Source organism: Pogonomyrmex barbatus, unplaced genomic scaffold (genome assembly GCF_055798465.1).
Source record: "Pogonomyrmex barbatus isolate J1 unplaced genomic scaffold, ASM5579846v1 scaffold12, whole genome shotgun sequence".
Lineage (NCBI taxonomy): Eukaryota > Metazoa > Arthropoda > Insecta > Hymenoptera > Formicidae > Pogonomyrmex > Pogonomyrmex barbatus.
Window position 1 is genome coordinate 2,681,612 of NW_028297108.1, and position 22,140 is coordinate 2,703,751.

General features: G+C 38.9%; 1 protein-coding gene across 3 annotated transcripts in view; it reads left to right on the plus strand.

Moving 5' to 3' along the window:
* The first annotated feature begins 1,984 nt into the window (after positions 1 to 1,984).
* The window catches only part of LOC105428776 (uncharacterized), a 297,052-nt gene continuing 276,896 nt past the window's right edge, over positions 1,985 to 22,140 (plus strand). For all 3 annotated transcript variants that reach the window (XM_089071693.1, XM_089071694.1, XM_089071695.1), the window contains exon 1: positions 1,985 to 4,402. In XM_089071693.1, the coding sequence (XP_088927819.1) occupies positions 3,905 to 4,402 (498 nt within the window). In that variant the 5' untranslated portion in view covers positions 1,985 to 3,904. The remainder of the gene's footprint in view (positions 4,403 to 22,140) is intronic.

Consider the following 22,140-nt stretch of genomic DNA (forward strand, 5'->3'; position numbering starts at 1 on the left):
CTTGTTGTTTAAATACCATGCTGCGATACAAGTTATGAATGTATATTTTACACAGTACAGTTTACACATAACAACAAACAATGTTAAAATTGTTTTAGTCTTAATTGTATATATTTAACAAAATAAATCATCAACAAATGTTTTTTTATTTTCTACTTTAACAATTAATCAAAAAATTCCAAGAGCAAAATTTTATTGTAAATAGAAAAAACATTACTTTCAAATTCGACAAAGTTTGTATGAAAATTATAATTTATTTTTTAATTAATTATAACTTATTTCTAGAAGATCACACATTGATAAATAATTACTTTACCATTCAGTTTCGATTTCGTTATCCAATATACAATTGTGTACCTATAATCTTACGTATCGTTGTTTCCAAAGGAAATCGCCCTTTGAAGGATATTCGATTTTTACTTGGAAGAAGGAAAGAAATGACCCTTGCATTATTGCCGTTCCTATCGCATTCACCACTCGATGCAGTCCAATTTCATTCGAGCATGATATAATAGCACATAGAGAAGTGAACACCGTTTGACTGGCAGCACGTTGCAGATTATTGGCCTCGTGGGTCACAGGCCTTGTACCATTGCCGTTAGGCGTTCATTTATAAATGCCGCAGTTCTGACAAAGAAATTGATTACGATTGTCACAGATAATCATCGAACTAACTCTCGTTCAGCAACAGTGTTTTCGGAACGTTCACGTAACGCGGATGTTACAGAGAAGCCAAAGTGTACTTTTCCGCTTCTCTCCCTTTCACATCTTTCGCGTGAATTCAAGAAACCGTTGCCGTTTTAATACGAAAGCCGATAGCGATAAGCGGATTTCGCTGCTGTCTATATTAAAATCTATTCCTTCATTTGATTCTCTGCGCGGAAGTCAAAGTCGAAATCTGCATAAAGAAATACGATATGCAAAAAATTTTAATCAAATTCTAAAGTAATACTTCAATTCAGTCATTAATTTACATCAAGGTAGAGAATATTAATATCGTGTAAACAAATATAATGTAGTAAAGGAATTTTGTAATTAAAATATCACTAATTGAACTATTCAAAAGATTTAAAAAAAGCTATAAAGAAATTTCATTAAAATATTATTTTTCTCTTTCTTAAAATTATTACTATTTTTTCCCTTTTAAAATATCTTTTCTAAATATCAATACGACTATAACATTATTAAATACTATAAAACTTTACTTTAAATACTATAAAACTTTAAACTTTGTCTACTATTCGTGATAAAATTTTATTCATAATATAAGATACCATGGAAAACATTTAAAGATTCAAAATATCTGTACAAGATATATATATATATATATATATATATATATATATATATATATATATATAATAATCAGATTTTTCGAGATGGAATTCTATTCATTATTTTATATATAATGTATTTTTATATGTGTAAATATATATATATATATATGTGTGTAAATATATATATATATATATATATATATATATATATATATATATTTACACATATAAAAACACATTATATATAAAATAATGAATAGAATTCCATCTCGAAAAATTTGATGCGAATTTATATTTATATTTATCGTCTAAAGCGGGGTTAGAACAGAATTCTGGGAGAATGCGATAGAATTTTTAGTAGGCAAGCGTGAGACCTTTCCATTCACAGGGTTTCAAGAGAGAAGCCTGAAAAAAATATTTCAAAATGCTCCAATTTTGCCGAAAGATCCAACAACGGTCAAGTTTCACAAAATTTCGTTATCGCAACGAGACCAATCCATCCCGACGGCTGTTGCATCCTGACGTAGTCGCCGGCGCTCTCGCCGCTCGCCGGCTGAAATCGCACGTTGTGTTTCGTCGAAGAGTGGGGGATGAAGAAGTCTCGCGAGTGGGGAGAGAACGAGACGCAGCGGCAACGGCGACGGCGGCGGGGGTAGCGCGGAGAGGGGAGGCAGTTCGTGAAGAGTAGACGAGTGGGGGCTCCCTCTGGTGGATGTCTCGTGTCAGTCGAGCCGTGTGCCGCGTCGCGATAGTGTCGTGCTGTAGTGGTATCGCATCGCGTGTTCCGTCGAGCAACGACGATGACGTCTTCCTCGTTCTGACTATGAGCGATACGCGCTCATCGCGAAGATCACCGGGCACGTTCACCTCGCAATCGTCATCATCGTCGTCATTTCTCTCGATTTACGCGCGAGCCGGTCGGGGAAGCCGCGCGTATCAGGGATACCAACGGACCCTCGTCGTTCGTTGCCGTGCCGGGTTTTTTTTCGGTTCTTCGAAATCTTACGATCGAGCGCGTTCGACACCGGACGATCGTTTTCCCGTTCGAATTCGTTCGTGTGTCTGTGCGGGAAACTTCAACGCGTGGAATAGCCAACCGTGACCGTCGCGAGTGACTGCACGAGGTTCTATGAAGAAGAGACCGCACTTCCGAAGAAATTATCGGTGAGCGATCGCACAAGTTTGGTTTCCCACTTTCTGTTCACGTCGTTTAGTGTACGTACATTCGGAGAGTATCCCCGAAGCGGACGGCTCGTCGATCTACCGCGTGAATGGAGCTTTAAGTGACACACGGTGGCGCGAGTTTCAAAGTCGTTGCAGGAGGAAACGAACGGAGGGGTCCGAACGCCCCGCCGACGTTGCCAAGTCTCGTGCTCTCAACGGAATAAGGACCCGTCCATGTCGTCCGTCTTCATCAAGATCGCGACGTCGATCTCACGTTGATCTATGTTTGTCTTCCACTGAGGAAGAACTTCGGATTCTACGAATTTTACCGAAGCTCGCACGCGGACTTCGCGAGTCTTCGGCGACAGGCGTGAATCACCCGAATTTATCTCCCATCGAATCCTCACGAGTCTTGTCGGTTTGTCTCATTTTGTCACGACGAGGGTGCGCGGCACAGAAGTAGCCCATCCCATTTTTCATTTCGATCGTCGATCGCGCGATTCCGACGCGATCAGCTGATAACCTTTTACGGGCGCGCGCGCGCGCGCGTGTGAGCGAGCGAGCGAGCAAGCGAGTCACGGCGGCGTAATTCTGGCGATTCCATTCGAATCGGCGGTTCGTCCTTCTCGTGTGCGTTTAATAACCGGTTGCTCGCAGCGAAAGAACTGCGTCGTCAAGTAGCAGCGTGCTGAGTTCTGTCGCCAGACAGACGCTTGACAGAGAGGAGTAAAAGGAGCAGAACGAGACGGGATTTAACGCTCGGGGCTGTCGTACGCCGGGAAAGAACTGACTCTCGTGTGTGTGATACCTCCCGAAAATTGTTCCCGAATTTTTCCCCGTCTGTGTTTCTTGCGTTAGATAAAACGGAACCCGACCGTTGCTTTGCCTACCGGCTCTTTGCAGTACCACACTCCGCTTTTGCGTCTTTTCGCAAGAACCAACGCTCGGAAACGGACGGGAAAAGAGAGAGCGGAGTGAGAAAAGAAGAGAATAGCGGCTCTCTCTTTCTGTCATCCCCCGCACATCTCGCGATGAGCCGAAGAGCGGTACATGTCAAGCGGCGAACGTGACCGGTCGCAAACTACTTCCCTTCCTCGCTGACGCCCCGCGTGTCCCAGGCCGGCAAAGACGATCCTCGTTAATATCGCAGCCAATTGTGGGAGGAGTATGTCACGTTAGAAGAGGACTGGGCCTCCGACTTACTTGCTGAATCGACCGAATCTACGCGTTCGACAATCCTCGCGCGCCTCAATGGACGTTACGCCATCGTCGTCTGGAGGGCGGCCTCGTGGGATGATAGTAGCCGCCGACGAATACAGCGGATAATAAAACGAAATTCGTGCCGGAAGTGGGATCGTTGAGGAGCAACGAGGAGCGGCACGGGGAGAAGGACGGTTTTAAAAAGACGTGAACGAGCGGGGGCGTAGTCGGAGCCCACGCGCGAACAACGTGAGAGCGCCAAGATGACCATGGCGAGCAACATTGTGGTCGAGTGGCTGCGGTCGCTTCACCTCGGTCAATACTCGGAGTCGTTCATCGACAACGGCTATGATGACCTTGAGATCTGCAAGCAGATTGGCGATCCAGATCTCGACGCGATCGGCGTCTTCAATCAGAAACATCGCGCGCGTTTGTTGCAATCGGTCAAGACCCTACGCGAGGAAGGCGCCGCGAGTGTATACTTTACGCTGGAGGAAACGAATGACAATAACTGTGACAATGTCAGCTCCAAGTCTTCGAGGACATCATCCGACAGGCCACCCAGCGACAAGGAGGCGCAGCGAGCGTCGCCCACGGCCAGCTCCTCCAGCGGCGGTCAGGAGCTGACCAAGTTCGCGGACGAGTATGAGGAGGGCAAGGCCGAGCTGGTGAGAATTCCCAGGATGCAACTGAGGATGCTGCTGCAGGAGAAGCTGAGACACGACGGCATCAGACTGGCCTGTCAACCGTATACCACACCGGTAAGTCAATTTACTTTGAGGGAAATTATAAAACGTAGAAAGACTGTCGCAAGAGAATATAGATATCGAATATCGCAAAAGTCAATGGTTGTAGATTGGAAAACGTAAAATGATGTAGACGTCAAAACAGTAATCTTGTGAGTGACAGAAAGAAAAATCAATTTAATGAGGGATAAATTATAATTTCATATGTATGCAAAATTAAAAAGGACATGTGTAAATAATTATATTTTATATTATTTTAGATTATTAAATTAATAAGCTGTAATTTTTTATTTATTTTGCTTGAAATAGCTTGAAATAATAAAATCAGTTTAATTTATTTTTTGAAATTATGAATTTATGAAATTACAATTTAATTTTCAATATTTTGCTAGAATGAGATTAGTATAAAAGCTCTGGAGTATCTAATTTATTTATATTTATATAAACGTGTGATAAGTGTATACATAAGTATCCAGCTTATAATACAAATCTAAAGCATACAACATAAATTATGATATAAATTGAATTACATATTATATGACGGGAATAATATGACTACGATAGGCAATGGAACGAATATTGTATTAGAGTGATACATATTTTTAGATAAAATGTACTCTTTTTTATATTCCAATCCCTATGTGTATTTCTTCGTGCCTCTTAACAACGGCACAAATAGATAACGTTACATGCTAAATTAAATTACTAATTAATTCCGACTTCATAAGCGACAGTGCTATCCACTCTATGTAATATGTTGACAAAGTGTCACGAGCATAATTCTTACTTCCCTCACATTACCCGCGTCAACGAGCGTCGTCTTTAATATATTGCGATACGCATCGTGATAACCACGACAATGATACTCGAATTATCGAACGATCGAATTATCGGATAGGCACTCAGGTGTGCCAGTCGCGAGGAGGGGAAGGTGGAATATCTGAGACGATGATAATGCTGAAAACTCGCAGCCCTCACGTGGCACGCCCTACGAGCGTAGATAATCCCCTGATTCATTATTTCGTTGCATTAGCCACTAGACGAGATAAGAACAAGCGTGGCATGCTTTACTCTTCCCCCTTTCACATTCTTATCCTCCTTTGATCCTTGGACGAGATCATACATTGCATTTTTACAAAACTAACTTTTCTTACAAAACTAATTTCTTAAGAATTTTAGTAATCTTAAAACTACGAATAGAACTAATATTTAACACTTTATGAAAAACGAACAACTTCATTTTTACCACATTAAGCTTATTTCTTTTTTTTTTATTTTTTTTTTACTTATTTACATATATAGTTACGTTACATATTAGCTGGATTCCTTATCACATTTTAGTACCACAATGTAAAGTTATAAATGTATCTTTGCATCTCAACCTTGTTACATTCGTAATATATAAAACGTATTTTCCATACGGTTGGCCTAATTAAGGTACTAATGTGTATATAACGATGTGTTACAAGATTTTCTGTCAGTTAAAATATAATTTCCTTGATAAACTCTTACGTGTGTTGCCGTAGACGTTTGAGACAGAAAGTATAATGCAAGCTTCACATTCATGGAATTTATATTCTATAAAATTGCAGCGAATATGGAAATCGTGAATATGAAAGAAAGAAATACATAGGAAGATTAAGGCTTTAGATGAAGAAAAAAAATATATAACAAGGAAAAACACATTTAAAAATGAGAAACGTATTTTTTTTTGTTTTATTCGCTGTTGTAATCCAGTGCCAAGAACAGGATAGAAACAAGTGCAGAAATAGTTAAACTATATATATGCTCAAATATATATGATAAAAGATGAAATTTTGATACATTATATTCGAAAAACGACGTTGATATTTTTTTCTAGAAAAAAGCAAGAAAATCCGATATAAATAGAAAGAATCATTTACAGATATTTTAGAAATCGTTTTGTCCATGATCTTTTTTAAACTTTTTGCTAATTTTGAAAATGTATTGAATTTGATATTTATAAATTTTCAAAAAATACAATTCTTAAATAATTGATTAAAAAATGATTAAAAAGTGATTAAAAAATTAAAGAGTATGCGAATATGCGGTTTCTATTGTATTTATTTTCACTCATTTAACTAATACGCTCGTAACATAATTAAGTCGTCCCGCTAAGATTTCGATCTTCATAATTTTGTTGGTGGAGCTGAATATACCGTAAGTCTTGCATTCTCGAAGTAGTTTCAAAGCGCGATGATGATGAGAGCAACTACAAACGTAATGAATTCATGGATGATCGATTAGATTGAGCTACAAGATGCATCGAGGACAATATTCCCATTGTCTGACGTATGTAAAATTAGTGGTGTATTTAATTAGAACTGTGCTGAGTTTGAGGAAGGCACCGAGCTCATGTGAATTTAGTTTAGTTGTATATGGCATGGCGCATTTCCTCTGCAGTTTGTTTATGGTACAAGAATCGAGATGAAAAATTTAACGATTCGCATATACAATTCTTTTCCTTGTGCTTGCTCTTGTAGGTTACAGCTACATTATTTTTTTATATTCTTTGTCATTCAACGTGACAAACAATGTAGAGCCACGTTTTTATAAAAGCTTCGTTTTAATTCGTGTAATTTTTGAAACACGATTTTCGTATATAAAGAATGATACATGAATTTTATAACCTTTATAAATTTTGAATTTTTACCGCGTATTATTTTATTTAATAACAAAATCTAAATGATTTATATAATTATAAATGTTCCGTCTTTTCAGATTAATTTAAAAAATACTAATCGTTTTAATAAAGACTTCATGAAATTATTTATATCCCTTTAAATATGAGATGTACTTTATATTTGTATTTTAAATATTATTCAGTCTACATGGAGAATCCCTTATCTATGTATTGTGTATTTCATTATTTGATGCAAAACGCGAGTACGATTAATTGGATATTGAGAATAAAAGTGAACGCGTCGAGCGACAATTTTGAGAATGATTAGTCATACGCTCGTTATCAGAGTTACAAAGCTGCAGTGCTTTATCGTTCTAGAAACAAGTTTAAAGCTCCGCTTTGTTGCTAATGAGTCAGAGAACACGCACGGTAATGCCTTCCACGTACATCCACGTTTGTTAATTAACCGCACAGTGAGACGAATGCAGATGAAAAGAGAGTTGCTTGATATTCAGAAGCCCGTGTAGCTTTTATCGCGTGAATAAGTTCGACACTACATTCGTGACGTTGCAGATTGACATTTAAATCATCTAACTATTTTCCTTCGTGTGATCCGATTATTTTCTAAATTTATTGCTTTGAATTGCTTATGCATATTAATAAAATCTTAGAAGGAAACGATGTACGATACGATAACAAAAGAAATTTTAATTACTAAGATAAGAACTAAGACGATACCTAACATACATAATAATAAATGTATAAAAGTAATTTTTAGTTAATATAACAAAAAAAACTCACAAAAATAATCTAAATATAACAATGTAATATTTGATACAATGAAATTTATCACAAAGTAGACAAAAAATCAGCTAACTCAAAAGATTGCGTTTAGCAGATATAATAATCGATGCAGTTGTATTTGAAAGTTTAAAAGATACATTTTATTTACTTATAAAATGCATTGCATCCATAGCGCTTTTGTACGGGAAATAATATTGAATATAAATGCTGTGTAATAAAAAAATTATATCTTTAATATTAAAATACAATTACAATTTTTTTATTGTTTCAATAAATAGTGCAGATACAACATTGTGACAAGTGTTTTGTTGAAATATTTTATAAAATAATTTTGTTTACTGAAACTTCTCATAGTGACTGCAAATCGCTGCGTAACTGAAACTCGCAATTGAAATGCATCGCGAATTTACGAGTACGCGCGGCGATTTTTATTTTTACACACCGTCGATGTCCATTTAAATTAGTTCGCAAACTTTAATTTATTCATCTCGTGAAACGTGTGATTCTGCAGAAACAATGTTCTGTAAACGAACCACATACGTTTGACAACAGAGATTATGACAGAACAAGTATTTCGTTTGACAACAATGCGAAGAATTGTATAGATTGCGGACATTACGGATCTACATTTCTATTTATCTTATATAGATGTAAGAATTATTATTTTGTATGTAAGATTGAAAATAATGTCGGTTGATTTAAAACACTATTAATTGCCGAATTTTAATTTATATTATAAATTACGTATTTGACGTATTGAATTTAACAGATAATCCTTGTTTTTCTGTGTAGATTCCAAGCAAATTTCTGAAATTAATCCATTAAAATTACTGACAGCTTAATTACCACAATTTTGTTGTTACGTGTAGGAACAATCGTAGCTCTTGGTTTCGACGCTTTAAAAATAAAAGAAAAAACGTAATGCTATAGGAAAATATATTGAAAAATATTCTAATGCAGATAGATTTAATTTTATAGAAATTTAATATTGAAGTTGGATTATGTGAGAAAAAAATATTAAATATTATACATTATCGGAAAGAAATTGTAATGAACGTTGGATATAAAAATTTTCACCTAAAAATTAAATTTGTTTGGATTGTTTGAATTATAATTTGCTCCAGAAAAGTGCAAATCCTAATCCATCTTTATAATTTTTAATATAACAATTACACGAAATTGTATGCACATTATGTAGATGTAAATTTTCTTCTTGTATATATTTTACAGTATATAGATACAGATCTTATTCTCTCAAAACAAAAGCTCCAATGTATTCTTTGCGTGACCGATCGATCGAACAGCTATAAAAATTGCAAATTGAAGTGCAGAAAAGTTTCTGCGAGTTGCATGGAGGGTCATCGAATGCGATTACTCATGCGCGCCGATTCATTTATGAACTTTTGGATGGATCAAATGATACTCATTTTCATTTATGTTTCCACGTACCAATAAGCGCAAGCGCACTTTTCGTATGTGCTGTTTATGAAATTTTAACGCAGTTGATTCAACGGTAGATTAAATGATAGATTTTCCATCTCCAACTTTGCTTTTCAATATACTTTCAATATATAACTCTTTTCTGACATTATTTTGTTACAAGAAAGATTTAATTGATTTTTTTTTATAAGGATATATGATTTATTGCTCTTGATAAATATAGTTTTCTTTCTTTTTTATTTCGATATAAGATATTGAGAACTTAAATCCGATAACTTAAGAAAAGTAGAATTTATTGAAAATCGATTATTTCACAATCTGTATAATATCTTCCTCAGCAAAAGATAATAATGAGAATCGCAATAATTCCAACTTTTTTGATTTTAAAATTTAAATATGTCACAATGTAAAATTATCTTTTCAATTGCATCATGCAAATTATCAATGTGTCATTGTAACTTCATTCGTCAGAAAAGAGCGGTCAGCTAAATTAGATCACGACGCACACGAAATTTTTACATTTTCCATCTCACGTTTCGTAAATTTCCTAATTATCGACTATGTGTAATTCGCAAATGTCGAAAAAGATGATTTATTTTATATAACTAGTAGCGAATAAAAATTTCACAAAACCCACATATGTTTTGAATGTTGTTTTAAATCGAAACCACGTTTGCATTACAGTTTCGTGTTACATGGATATTTTATTGACGCGCGGTTTGTGATTCGGAATTGAGAGAATCGTGTATTATCGCTGTCGTCTCTTGCCTTCGGCGATCAACATATGAACAATTATGCGGCTGACGAGCGTCTCTGCAATGGACTCGCTCTGTATTTTATGCCCCCATATGTTACCCCTTTTTCACAGGGAGCACGCATACACACAGGCAACTGACCGCGAACCGCGAAGAGAATAAAAAAATCCTGTTTCTCTCAGAGCATGGTGGTCCGGACGTCACCTGCGTCTTTCGCCTCTCGGCACTAGCGAGCGAGAACTCCGCTTCTCTCTCTCTCTCTCTCTCTCTCTCTCTCTCTCTCTCTCTCTTTCTCACTTTCGCATGCGTGCACGCGCGAGTGCTGAGCGACCTGACTGTTGTCAAAGTGATACTTTCCATCTCGAGACCGTGCATGCATTCTCTTCGTTGAGGCACAATTCCGACCGACCAATGCGTCGCACGCGGAAGATACGATTTGTCCGGCGTCTCGACTGGCGCGCATATCTCGCCAATCAACATTCCAAGCGTAGGGACTACGTACAATTACGGTACTCACGATACAATCGCCGCCGATGTGTGCCTATTTATCCGTAAGGCCGTTGGAGCGTGACCCCGCGACGGTGCAACTAACACCTCGTGAAAATTGCACCGCGAGCCGCGCCGTGCACGTTCACCGAGTTACGGAAAATGCAAGAGGGCTCGGAAATTTTACGATGCATTCTCGCAATCGAGAATTTATCGTAACTGTTTTTCCTCTCTTCTTCCTTTTTTCTTGTTTAGCTTACCTCTCATTACTCGCCACACCTCCTCGTAATTGTTAGTTGGAACAACTGACTACCCGCGATAGCTCCAAGTTTTAAAGATCTAATCTACATTAAGCGAGCCTCTTATGGAAAGCAATCTTGATACGATCCTATTAAATTAATCAGATAAGTGCGACAGACGTGGTTAAGAGAAACGTTTAATGTAAGGTTTATGTTAATGTAATCTATAAATCGCTCTCTGATAGTTTGAATCGAGACCTGTAATTTTGTTACTTGACTTTTTTTTTAAAAAAAAAGAAGTTATTCGCTGTTATTTCTTTATTTGTACACTTTTACCTGTCTTTATATTTTATGCATCTTTCTCCGTAGTTTAATATGCATTAATTCACATCAATGTTAAAGTGTTGTTTTTCTCGAAATATGTTTTATAAAATTTGTATCATATTCTTTTTTAATAATTAATATAACAAAAATTAGATAAGAACAATATATATGTCTTCGATTGGTTAAAAGTATCATGTTTAAAAATATTCATGTAAATATAATTTTCATTGCTTGCCACACGATACAGACAGAGTTGTTGTATGAGACCGTTTGACCTAGATCAAGCGTTCGGTAACAACGAGTTGTTCAATTTTTTTCTCTCGAAATTGTAAAGAGGGGGGTGGGGGAGGAAGGGCGGGGCAGATTTGAGGCAAACACAATTAAAATCCGGTTAAAGCGCAAACACGCTTTAAAAAAAAAAAAGCGTCAAAAATGTTTGCGTAGAACGAGAATTTTGAAAATACTATATGACTAAATCGTGTCAGACGGTATTTTATAACGAGATAACGTGTCCACGAGTGTGCGAGATGAAATTAAATATTCGACGATTATGTGGCGTGCCGCTCACACGTTTCCGACTCGACCTTGCAACGGCAGATAGGAAGAGTTCCGTGAGCACCGTAAAGCGATCGAACAAGCACCTCTTCATCCTCGAGGCGTCTCTAACTCGTCTGGCGAATTTCCGTTATTCACGCCCACGGGAGTGGTCATTACTCTCCCGGCAGCAGCGTGCTACTCTTTTACGCCGATGAGACTTGAATTGCGCCAACTTCGATCGTAACCCGCTTCCATCCGCGTCGCGTTCTCTGTGTTCTCCGTAATAACAGCCGGAATCTCACTCTATGTACACGCGCTAGCAAATGACCGTGATTTTGAGAAACTTCACGCTCTGTAAACACTGTTTTATTTACGTAAGTGAAATAGATATAGCGCCTTAAATCATTTTAAAATTAATATTGAATATTATTGACGCTGCGTCTGTTTCTGGTATTTTTGATCGTTTAAACATAATTTTGTTTGCACTTTTTATATAATACGTTATATAATTCACATCTGCATATTTTTGTAACAAGATAAGATATTTGTGATAAGATATTTGTTAATAATTAGTAATACTGAGAAATAAAAAATTAATTTCATCAAATTGATGAAATTTGAGAGATAATTAAGTGGATTTTGAATAGCTAACAGAATCATTGATTCTTTTCGATCAACAACATTGTTTCCATCCAGCAGTTCTTTGAATACAGTCATGTCTATGTATCTCCGTGCTTCTCATATCTGCTCGAGTTTTTTTTATTAAGCATGGCATATGAATATAGGTTGGATCTAAGCTGGTGGTGTTTGAGACAGATATTATAGGACAACCGACCTTCTCGCTGCTCAGTTTAACTATAGTGCATCGGTGGTAATAGCTTTTAAATATTTGAACGAATGTTCAATCGATATACCTATCCCTTGGCCGAGCGCGTCGCGGCTCTTTCCCGAGCCTTCCGTTCCCTGTTCTCCATTCCGTTTTAACCCATTCCTTTCCACCTAGTAGTCGGCCTCCCGAGCACGTTTTCATGAAATATCGAACACGTGGAATGAGATTCTCTTATTTCGTAAGGGGATGGCGATCGTGGAGAAAGAGTCGGACTTAGGGCCCGGGGGAGCGAGGAGAGAGAGAGAGAGAGAGAGAGAGAGAGAGAGAGAGAGAGAGAGAGAGAGAGAGAGAGAAAGAGAGAGCGTGGATCGAAATGGCAGGTATTACGCGTCGCTCGCGACGACGCGACCGTATGATTGATGCAAGACAGTTACGCTGGTCGTGTGTGGCGCGTGTAGCTACGTGTCTCTGTATACGCGTGTATGCGGCGCGTGATTATTATTCAAATTTTCACGATAGCGAGCGCCCGCGGGCTTCCAGCAGGCGATGCCGATTGCCCACCGAGATTGCCCCTAGTGAATATTTATAAAGCGCGCCTCTATTTGTTAATCGTTGTCTCGCGCCGTCACCCGCGCATCGCGATGCCGGATACGTGCCACTTCGGTGGCTTATTATCGCGGCGGTTTTTCTCTCGTTTCTGTTTCCTCGCGCACCGCGCCAGATCTATCTCATCCTTTCTCGTAAACGGCACGTCAAGTCTGAGGATGTAATCAAGGGAAGTCTGGAAACGTCATGGGGATGCATCGAGTATATGAACATGGAATTTATGGTTCTCGCGGCAACCACCATTAATAATCCCGCCTTTGTCTCTCTGTCTTCAGTTTCCTTTTCCTATCCATCTTGCATGATCCCTCTGTCTCTCTCTCTTTTCCTCTTTCTCTTTCCGCGCCTTCACAAGATTCCGCCACGCCAAGATTCCGTCTCTCAACATTAGCGTGTTCGTACGTCTTCTAGCTTCCTCCAACCGTTTCGCTTTGGAACTCAACGGGAACGATACGCCGCGCTATCATACCTGCAGGGAAGTGAGTTTGGAGTGGCATTAATGAAGAGACATCGTCGCGAGTCGTTGTGATAAAGCGAGGAGCCGTTACCGTCGGCTTAATTAAGCTCCCGCTTTTAACGCGCCAATTATGAGAGCGAAGAATTTATACGCGTTTAACCTGAAAGTACCAAGTAGCTATGACATCGATTACGCTACGGTGTATCTATGTGCAAATCAACCATCCTGAATAAAGTTCTAGTGCCCTTCGCTCGCGCCTGCCTGCTTGCAGCGGCAGGAGAAAATCGCGCTTTTCTCGCGTTAAACTACGCGCGTATATTTTAATCATTCGTTTTTAACTCACTTTATACAGACGCGTCTTATATCAACAAACTTTAATGATGAATTTCTAATTAATTAATGTATATTGAGATGTATATTGAGATGTCCCTAACTCATATAACAAGAAAACGAAAGATCCTCGATAAATATAGAATAGCTATACATATCTATCGGACATTTCATCGCGACGTAGCAGTGAAATGTCTAACCGCGTTCATTTATTGAACACGATCTTCGTACGCTATCGCTTCGGTTTCTGTTTCTCGATCTCGATTTCGCTTTGTCCTGTATCGCGCTTGTCGGCCTGTCGATTGACTTTGGTGTTTGTCTCGTTTCGATTCAATTTGTACTTACGCCTCCTCTGCTACCCACACGCTATTCCGAATACGCCGACGATTGGATTAAGCAAGCAAACTGAGGCAATATCCAACACTATAGAATAGTTCAAAATTTGTGCTTATAGTTCTACAGCTGATATCAATCCCATAATTAGATATCCGATTTTGTTACTAAGAAATAAATATGTTAGTTTAATGATGTTTCTTAAGAAATAATTTTTGTATGTATTAATGTTCCTTGCATCGATATTATATGCTTGAGAGCGCAATGTCTCGACATAGTTAAACTTGATTTGGAACTCTGTGGAGCGTGACTTTCTTATAATTAATCACCAATCATATCATAATTTGCGACATAACAAAAATTCGAAGATAATTCATTTTAAGGCTTTAATAAAATAACATCGGCACGTTTGTACAGAGATCAAGCTTTTAAGATTAACCGACGCGTGTTCTACGATATCACAAGTGAATAAATCATATTTTCGATCATGATGGAAAATGCGTTCCAAAAATCATTTTTTTTATAGATTGTCATTATGAGCGCCGATTGGCGGAATTCTTTCAATTTTCCAGCCGGCTGCTTCCATCGATAACAGTCGTTATTAATTAGTTTATTGCACTCTCACGCGGTGTAATTTACAGCAATCGAGCTCCACGCACTTTATATCCTAGTGCACGTATCCCGCTGACATTAATAACAGTGCCGTTCATTCGAGAAGGCCATTAGTCGCTGTCTTAAAGGACTAAGCCACTGCACCAAAGGGGGAGGAGAAGATAGTTGGAGTCTGTCCCAAAGTCGCGAGAGCCCGCTTCGTTACGAACGGATACACGCGGGATAGGATTTTCCTTTCTCAAGGATTTCACAGGCTCCTTCTCCCTCTTCTTTCCCATCTCGCTATCGCTTGTTCACCATTTCCTTCCCTCCCCCTTCCCGTTCCTCGACTTTGTACAAGCCGCATCGAGCTACTGCTTCCGAACTTTTCGAAGACGAGGGTTCGAGTCTCGATTAAGGGTGACTGTAGGTATAGACGTTAGGCTCGGCGTCTCTAAGCAGTAAGTAAACTTCACCTCCCCCCTCGCCTGCCTGGGATTTCGAGAATAGAGGAAATGTTCCATGACGCTGGATTGACCTCTTACGCTTTCTGTGGGAATGCCATTCCCAACGCGAAAGAATCACGATACATTTAACTATAAAGTTACGGACGGCGGTGAATAAATTATATATAATTGTACTTTGAACATTAACTGCGAACTTTAGCAAAATTTAATTATTTTATAATGCTGCCTGAAACACGATAACAGTTAAAATTATAAAGATAATAATATTATGAAATACGAAGAAAATTTAAAATGATTCAACAAAAAATATAAAATGTATCTTTATTATATTTTCAAATGTAATAACATTTCTATATAAATCTCTATCATACAGATTTATAATTGATTTCTTTATGTTATTCAAACTAGATCAATCGAAGTTAACGAGTTCTTTGAAAATCTTTTTCACTATCCCTTTTTCCCTTTTATCCGGAAAATGTATGCGTACCAGGAATTTATGCATTCTGTAAATTAGACCATTTGAGAATTTCGCTTTACCCTTTGCGAGAACAGAAAACAAGAGGAAAAAAAAAAAAGAGAGAGCCAGGTAGGAAAGGAAGTTGCCATCGATGAAGCGTTTATTTACCGGTCCTGATATTTCGCCGGTATGTATTTAAGATGCATTATGTTGCGTTTTCCATCGAAGTAGGGAAGGGCCTCGAAATGACCGACAAAGTGCGGGCCCGTTCGACCGTGTACTTTACGTTACTTTGTTCTTTTCGTATAGTTCTGGACATCCTGCGCCCAGTGCGCGCTCACGATATGTGTGTACACATACATGCATACACGCACTTGCGCGAGTATGTACGTCCGAGCGGGCGAACCCCGCCGGTTAAGTAGACGCATTAGACCTCGCGGAGGATATTCCCTCCGTCCTCGATCTCGGCCTCCGGTCAGGCTGGAAGGCGCAACACATGCCCGCGCGTTACCCAGCCGGCATTAAGGACTCGCCGTACTGTATTACTCGGTTGTCAAGTAATAAACATGTTTAATTGCAACGCTAATGTCGAGGCGAGGGTGCCGTGCTCGCGGAAACAACCCTTCCCCCCCTCTCTCTCCCTCCACGCGGGAACATCAACCGGAGTTCAGAAACCATTCGCGGCCGCTTTTGTGTTCCCGCGCCGCACAATGCCGTCGTTATTGTCTCGACGCGGAACGCGATGCAGACCGAAGTGATGCTGGCCAAAGGAGCTCGATAATCGATTACATCGATGATTGGTCCGGATGGAAAATGCAAGCCGATCGATTTACGCCTAAGAGCCACGGCCGTTCTGCATTCCAGCTGGCTTCTGTTATCGACGTTTATTACTCACCAGAGGCGCCTGTTAATACATACGGTATTGCGGACCGGCTAGCTGGCTGGATGGTTGGCTAGTAGGCGATCTACGGTATTTTGCGTACTCGCGGCGGACGGATGCGTCTTCCCTCTTGTCTATCTCTCTCACGGAGCTTCGCCAAATTGATTACGCGCTTGTCTATCCGCGAGCACAATTGCGATTCACCGATCGATTAGCGCATGGTGCTTTGAATATCCTCCTTGTTGCTTTATCAGACGGAATCGATTATCCCTATCTCAAATATTGTGATATGCGACGATTAAATTTGTAAAAATGTTTGTGCTTTGACTTTGTTTAATATATGGTCTTTACGATAATCTTGATGGATTTATGATTTGTGTGTTAAATCGCTTTTTAATTTTGAAGTATCAGGAAAAATGCTTCCGGAATTTTTTTTTTCATCTTTATCAGGAAGATATTTACATATATGTATGTGCTTTCTTATGCGATTTTAATTTAATCCTCGTGAATAATTTGAGCAAAAACAGAAAATTTGATTAGCTCGATGTCGCGTGACGTTGATATATAGCATAAAATGGGTGCGATAATTTCTGTCATGTTATGAATATCACAGCATCTACCGGCACCATCAACGCATTATGCGACGCATTTTGATTAGCGGCGATAACGCGTCTTGAGCCACGCTACGGCAAACTCGTCTTTCTTTCGAGGGTCGAAAGAAATGGGACTTCAAGTGATTCCGCGTCATAGCATTATCGCGTCCGGTATATCGGTAGCGTCGTGCACCCCAAGACGATAAAATCGTCGGCAGGTCCGTCAGTTTTATCAGCCCTAACCGATCGATCGTTCGAGGGTGGCGTGTGGGTCACTGCTACCAGTCTCGAACTACGACATGAAACAAAGGCACAGTCTCTCGTTACTGGGGATTAAGCAACGCCGACGGAGGCAAAAAGCTTCGAGGGTTAACCGGCCGGTCGGAATTCTTCGGGGTAGCGGAACATTGCGAGTTAGGGTTAGGTTTGTCGAGAACTTTTTGGTCTTTTGTAAGTATTCGGTCTGTGATGTAGTATACATGGAAATAAAATTATTTTTTCATTGCTAAAAACACGAAAAATTACATTATAATTAATTGTAATTATTTATTTGTAATAATTTAATTATAATATTCGTTATTTATAACTGTATATCAAATGGCCAGTAGTTCGCATGTCGATATCATTTTTAGTAATGTATATGCTTTGTGATATAGTTATTGATATAGTTATTGGTTAAAGAGCAGTGAGAGCCTTGCCAATAGTTTGCTACTCTCTTTAATCATACTCAACATTCAAAGGCCGTCCTCTCGAAATGAATTCTCAAATGGATTTTCGAATATCGAAGTGGCCAATTAATCGAGTAGTGTCGACCGAAAATCTGGATATCACATATTCAACTCTGGCGATAATCCAGCAGTTGGTCCGTACATTCGAACAGACGATATTCACATCGAGAATTCGCATATTCCATCTCTGTGTGGATCTGATAAAATTAGACAATGCATATGTCAAGCGTAGCTCTGAAACGTAATAGTCTGTAATAACGTGGTTTAACCTCACGTGCTTCGAGATGTGTTCCATAATGTGCAAATTATAGCTGATGAGCAAGTCTAATTTTCGACTAATCTATTACTTAAAAATTTGCAACTTATAAAGTCAGTATTTTAATCTACTAATTTATGATAATTCATTTTGCTTTTTAACGGAAGATATTTCCAATTATTAAACCCATTTTATAAAAAATAATTGATGTAAAATTGGCCTTAAAAATTAAAATTAATAATTTTATCTATCAAATATATATTATATTAAAATTACAAATATATTCGTTCATGCTACATTATTATTAAGAAGAAACAAGGCAGAAAAGCTGTAGAGAACATGTTTAATGCAAAATCGATAGCATCTACGCTATGTACATTCGAGTTAATAATAGAATCGTCGGTATCAACATACAACGTAATCTTGACGTATGCCCTACCGTCCGGGTGAACCAAACACAGTTAGGTGGACACGACGAGACACATTGCGACTCGGGTACCGGTACGAATAGTCATGAAATTTCGAGTGGTGCGCCGTGCCGCAACGCAAAAGGCATAACGTATTATACGCGGGCCGGGTTGGCAGGTGGTAGCGTATAAGGACCGCCGTAAGTCAGGAATCTTTAATGCTGTCCCGTTAGCCGCACGACCGGCATGACTTATTACCGTTTCCGGGTAGTCGGGCGCGAGGCGCGCGATATATCAGCCGCCTTTAACTTCGCTTTATCACGGCGCGGGGGAAAGAGTCGCCGAAAAAGTCTGTCCGTTTCTCCCGCGCCGGCGGCGACGGCGCCAATCCCGGGCGATCCTCGGGAATCGTCACAATCTGCCCGCGTCTGGATATACCCGAACGCGGCAGCCAGATCCCATCCGATTTGCGAACGAGGCAGATTTACTTCCGCCCGCCGCGCCGGCCGGAAAAATGGCGCGGCTTTGCTGCGAAGATCGTCGACCGGCAACCGCCGCCGCCGCTGCTGCCGTGAGTGTCTTTATCGCCCGCGACAACGAATCCGGGAGAGACGAAGCGAGGCTATTACTCGACTTCCGGCGCGCGAGAATCTCAAGGTGTTTGATTACTTCCGAGAGTTTCTCGTTCTCCGTTAAATCTCGTTGTCGCGCCAGTTCTTTCGCGCGACGTTTATTATCGCGTCTTTCTTTCCCTTTTTTTTTTTTCTTCTCTTCCTTTTGGTCTTATTACTGAAACGAGGCGGATATGTCGGCGAGAGCGTTAGAAACGATATTACTTGATAATGGTGGTAGCAAATGGTGTACGCTGTAATAATACCGGCAATGCTCATAAGATCTCGTTTCGATCGATTCTGTAACGTACGGAACGCCGCGGGTTTCCTTTTCTCCAAAGGCAACCGGTGGCTCGATTATATTCAGCGCTCGCTATCGCGCGTTACTCTCCACGCTCTTTTTACTTTCGCGAAAGAACGGCAAAAAAACGCTCGATCTGTTTTGCAGGCGTGCCACGTTGGCGAACACTATGTATTTTCGCAAGAGAAATAACGCACCATAAACATCGCGTACCTATTGTGTGACATAAAAAGAGGCTTTTGTGAAATAAATCGTGTCACGTTATATTAATTATTTATCGACAAAGAAATTTAATAACTGTATTTCCGTAATAACCATTGAAATCTTGCGGTAGTTCCAACAGTTTTCAGACAATACGGGATAATTTATAACAATGTTTTATTGTTAAAAGGTTGTCATCCTTTATAATTGTTTCATTATTTAGCACAACAACATAAAAAGCTGCTCTACACTTGCATGGAGTTATACATTTATTTCAATTTACGGATTGTCGTGTCATATTTATGAGTAATTCCTCTAACGAAAATGTTTTTAATTTATTAATTGCGCAACATTATTAAGTATGCAGGCCTTGCAAACGCATTATACATGCGTTGCGACCAAGCACATTACGTAAATTAATATAGAATTTGTGAGATCATTCTTAAGTCCCTGTTGAAGAGAGTTTTCGTGGGGAAATTTTAATGACACAGCAGATGGTATAATGGCAAAGTGGAACGTTAAATTTCTTCAGCGTCCAGTCGAGACGCTCCATATATTTCTTTGAAGCAGCATCGGTACTGCAGAATCATATAATGCAGCATGCTGAGCAGAACGACCGGTGAGCAGAACGACCGGTGCTCGTGACATGTCGCTATATTACAAGGCTCAGTTGAGGTTCATTGTGTATGTAAAGAAGACGCATGGTTCATTCGAAACTGGAAAGTTTGCATGTGTTAGATGCAAAAGAATTAAAAATTATTTAAAGAATATGTATATCTTGCGATACTATTTATTCAATGAATAAACGATATATTTCAAAACATAATTATTATCTGTAAAATACAAAAATAATTTTAAAATTGTGCCACTAAATTAATTTCTCTTCTGTTGTTTTTCCCATTTCTCATCGATAATAGCAATAAATCTTAAAATCTAACATATTAAAAATTCTAATGTATTTTCATTTCCAAATTTTTTTATTATAATAAAGTGACAAAATTTGTGATTTTTCTTGAATGACTGAAAATGCAATGCGATGCATTTAAAACTTAGATATGTAACATAAAGCATCGGCAAATCGTCGAAATGAGTTTCCCGATTTTATCCTTCTTGCAAAGTATTTCTCAGGATTTTCCAACAGCGACCGTCGGTCTCTCCATAGTGATTCCGAAAAATCCTAACCCGGATTTACGTTGAGAAGTTTCCCAGGCCACAAAGCTTTTCTGTCGGGGGCCGAATGGTTGTTTCGCGCGCCCTATTCTTCGCCATACGAATGTGCGTTAGTGTACCCAGAGGCACAATTACTTTTTGTGAAATGCTTTCGCATTTTCTGGAACGGACTGACACCCTTAGCACAAACAATATGACTTAACGAGAATAATCAATTAATGATAGAAGATCACTATTCTGTGAAGATCACTCATTCTGTGAAAACGAGAAAAGTGTAACAATCAAATATTTGCTATACAATCAAGTGGAATTTTTCATGCTATTTTTTTCACTTTTTAATATAAAAGGAATTGCTTTAATCTAAAAACTTACTTTTATTATCTAAAACGAGAAAGTATTGAATTAAGTTCGACATTTTTTTATGTATTAAATAACAAAATAATTAAATAATACATTGATACAAGCCGAGTACATGTTAATAAACAATAAATGACAGAAGTTATGCCAATTCCTCGGCAAGTAGAAAAGAAAAAGAATCTATATATAAAATAAATTCAAATAATTATATTACAGGAAATATATATTTTCCGTGGGGGAGGGGGCGGATAATAAAAGAATTTTTTAATCGATATCAAAGCATTTGATTATCGAACTGATTTGTTGTAGAACCGCTACGTTCGTAATTCTCCTCGTGGTGAATTATTTAATTATTTGAATTTATTTCATATAGAAATTTGATAGAAATTTAGCACTTAAGATCCTGCTTGCCGAGGAATTGACATGATTTCTCTCAGGTATTGTTTATTAAAATAATTAAATTATAAATTATCACATTAGGTAAAAATAAAACTGAATAAAAAAGGAACAGAAAACTTTTATTATGTCTGAATCGATCTCTTTTTATTCTAAAATCTCGGTAACTTAGAGTCTATTAATGTCTCATTCAAACAAACAGAATTTTTCTTAATCCAATTTACTATCCGAGAGAAAGTACGCGCGATATCCTCTCTGCACGTACACAGGTGGAGCGCGTCCGTTTCACGGCAGGTGTTGATTGCGCTTACGGCAACAGAAGGGAGAAACCCGGAGGTCGGTTTCGCGCAGGTATTGTGCCCGCGAGGAGGCGGTAATGGCCCTTTAACCTGTAACCCCAAGTAATTACGGAGTTAACCGATGCAAATTACAATAATTTGCGCCAAGGAAGTAGCCGCCCTTACCGCCCTCATCGCCTTAACCCTATTCCGTACTTTGCTTTCCAACCCCGCGCCGGTCATTCGTTTCGGCGCTAACCGTTAAGCGACTCGCTTCCG